The sequence below is a fragment of the Sinocyclocheilus grahami genome, unplaced genomic scaffold, assembly GCF_001515645.1.
Source record: "Sinocyclocheilus grahami isolate Dianchi unplaced genomic scaffold, SAMN03320097.WGS_v1.1 scaffold308.1, whole genome shotgun sequence".
In the NCBI taxonomy this organism is placed as follows: domain Eukaryota; kingdom Metazoa; phylum Chordata; class Actinopteri; order Cypriniformes; family Cyprinidae; genus Sinocyclocheilus; species Sinocyclocheilus grahami.
In genome coordinates this window covers 1249357-1250291 of record NW_015505487.1, presented here as the reverse complement: position 1 = coordinate 1250291, position 935 = coordinate 1249357, and the positions used below count along the sequence as shown (strand labels likewise).

The 935-nt window shown below is 36.7% G+C and overlaps 1 protein-coding gene across 1 annotated transcript in view; it reads right to left on the bottom strand.

The window, feature by feature from the left end:
* ttn.2 (titin, tandem duplicate 2) overlaps positions 1-935 on the bottom strand; it is a 195235-nt gene that overhangs the window by 23534 nt on the left and 170766 nt on the right. Inside the window, exons 216-217 of the mRNA XM_016293855.1 lie at positions 748-933; positions 135-434 (exon numbers count right to left, since the gene is read on the bottom strand). Coding sequence (XP_016149341.1) covers positions 135-434; positions 748-933 — 486 coding nt within the window. The remainder of the gene's footprint in view (positions 1-134; positions 435-747; positions 934-935) is intronic.

Genomic DNA, 935 nt, shown 5'->3' with positions numbered 1-935 from the left:
TTGTGACTTGGGGTTTAGAAGGCCGACTAGGAGGAACTATGGGGGGAAAATGAAGCATTAAATTACATTAGATAACATATTTAATAATAACAATAATAATAAAATTACTAAATATTACTAAAAATTCTCCTTACCAAAGGAATTCTGTGCAATTACTGGTCTAGATTCCAGAGGATCTCCAACTCCATATTTGTTTACACCACGAACACGGAATATGTATTCATTGCCCTTAATTAGCCTTGGGACTGTGACAATGCAGTCTTCTAGTTTTTCTGAGATAATGGACCACAAAATTCTGCTTGTTTCACGTTTCTCCACAATGTAGTGGGTAACCATTGCTCCACCTTCATCAGCTGGAGGATCCCACATGATAGTCATAGTATCTGCTGTGACTTTCTTGAACTGTATCTCTCCATCAGGGGGTCCTGGCTTGTCTAATGAAAGTGAGCAAACATTCAACCAAAATTATTCAAATTAGGGCTAATTAATGCATCACACATGTATTTGTATAGCTGTTTTCATGATACATATTGTTTCAAACAAGCTTTACAAAAAAATTATGTTTCTACAATTAAGAGTGATCCGTTATCAGAGGAGACTGTGTCCATGTGGCAGAAATGTACAATTCTTATCAAAATCATGCAGTTAGTTAACATCACATATTAATTTAAGCAGAAGCAATGAACACATTAAAGCAATGATTACATGATGTGGATGAGGTATTCAGTAATAAACTTTGCAACATACCTTGGACAAGTACTCTGACAGCTGCATATGATGAGCCTAAAGAGTTCTTTATCTTGAGTTCATATGTTCCACTATTCAAACGGCTGGCTTCCCTGATTGAGATGCATGCAAACACAGTGGTGTTGGAAATGGAAATCTGAGCTCCAGACTCAAGCTCTTTTCCATCCTTGTACCATTCAATTGTTGGT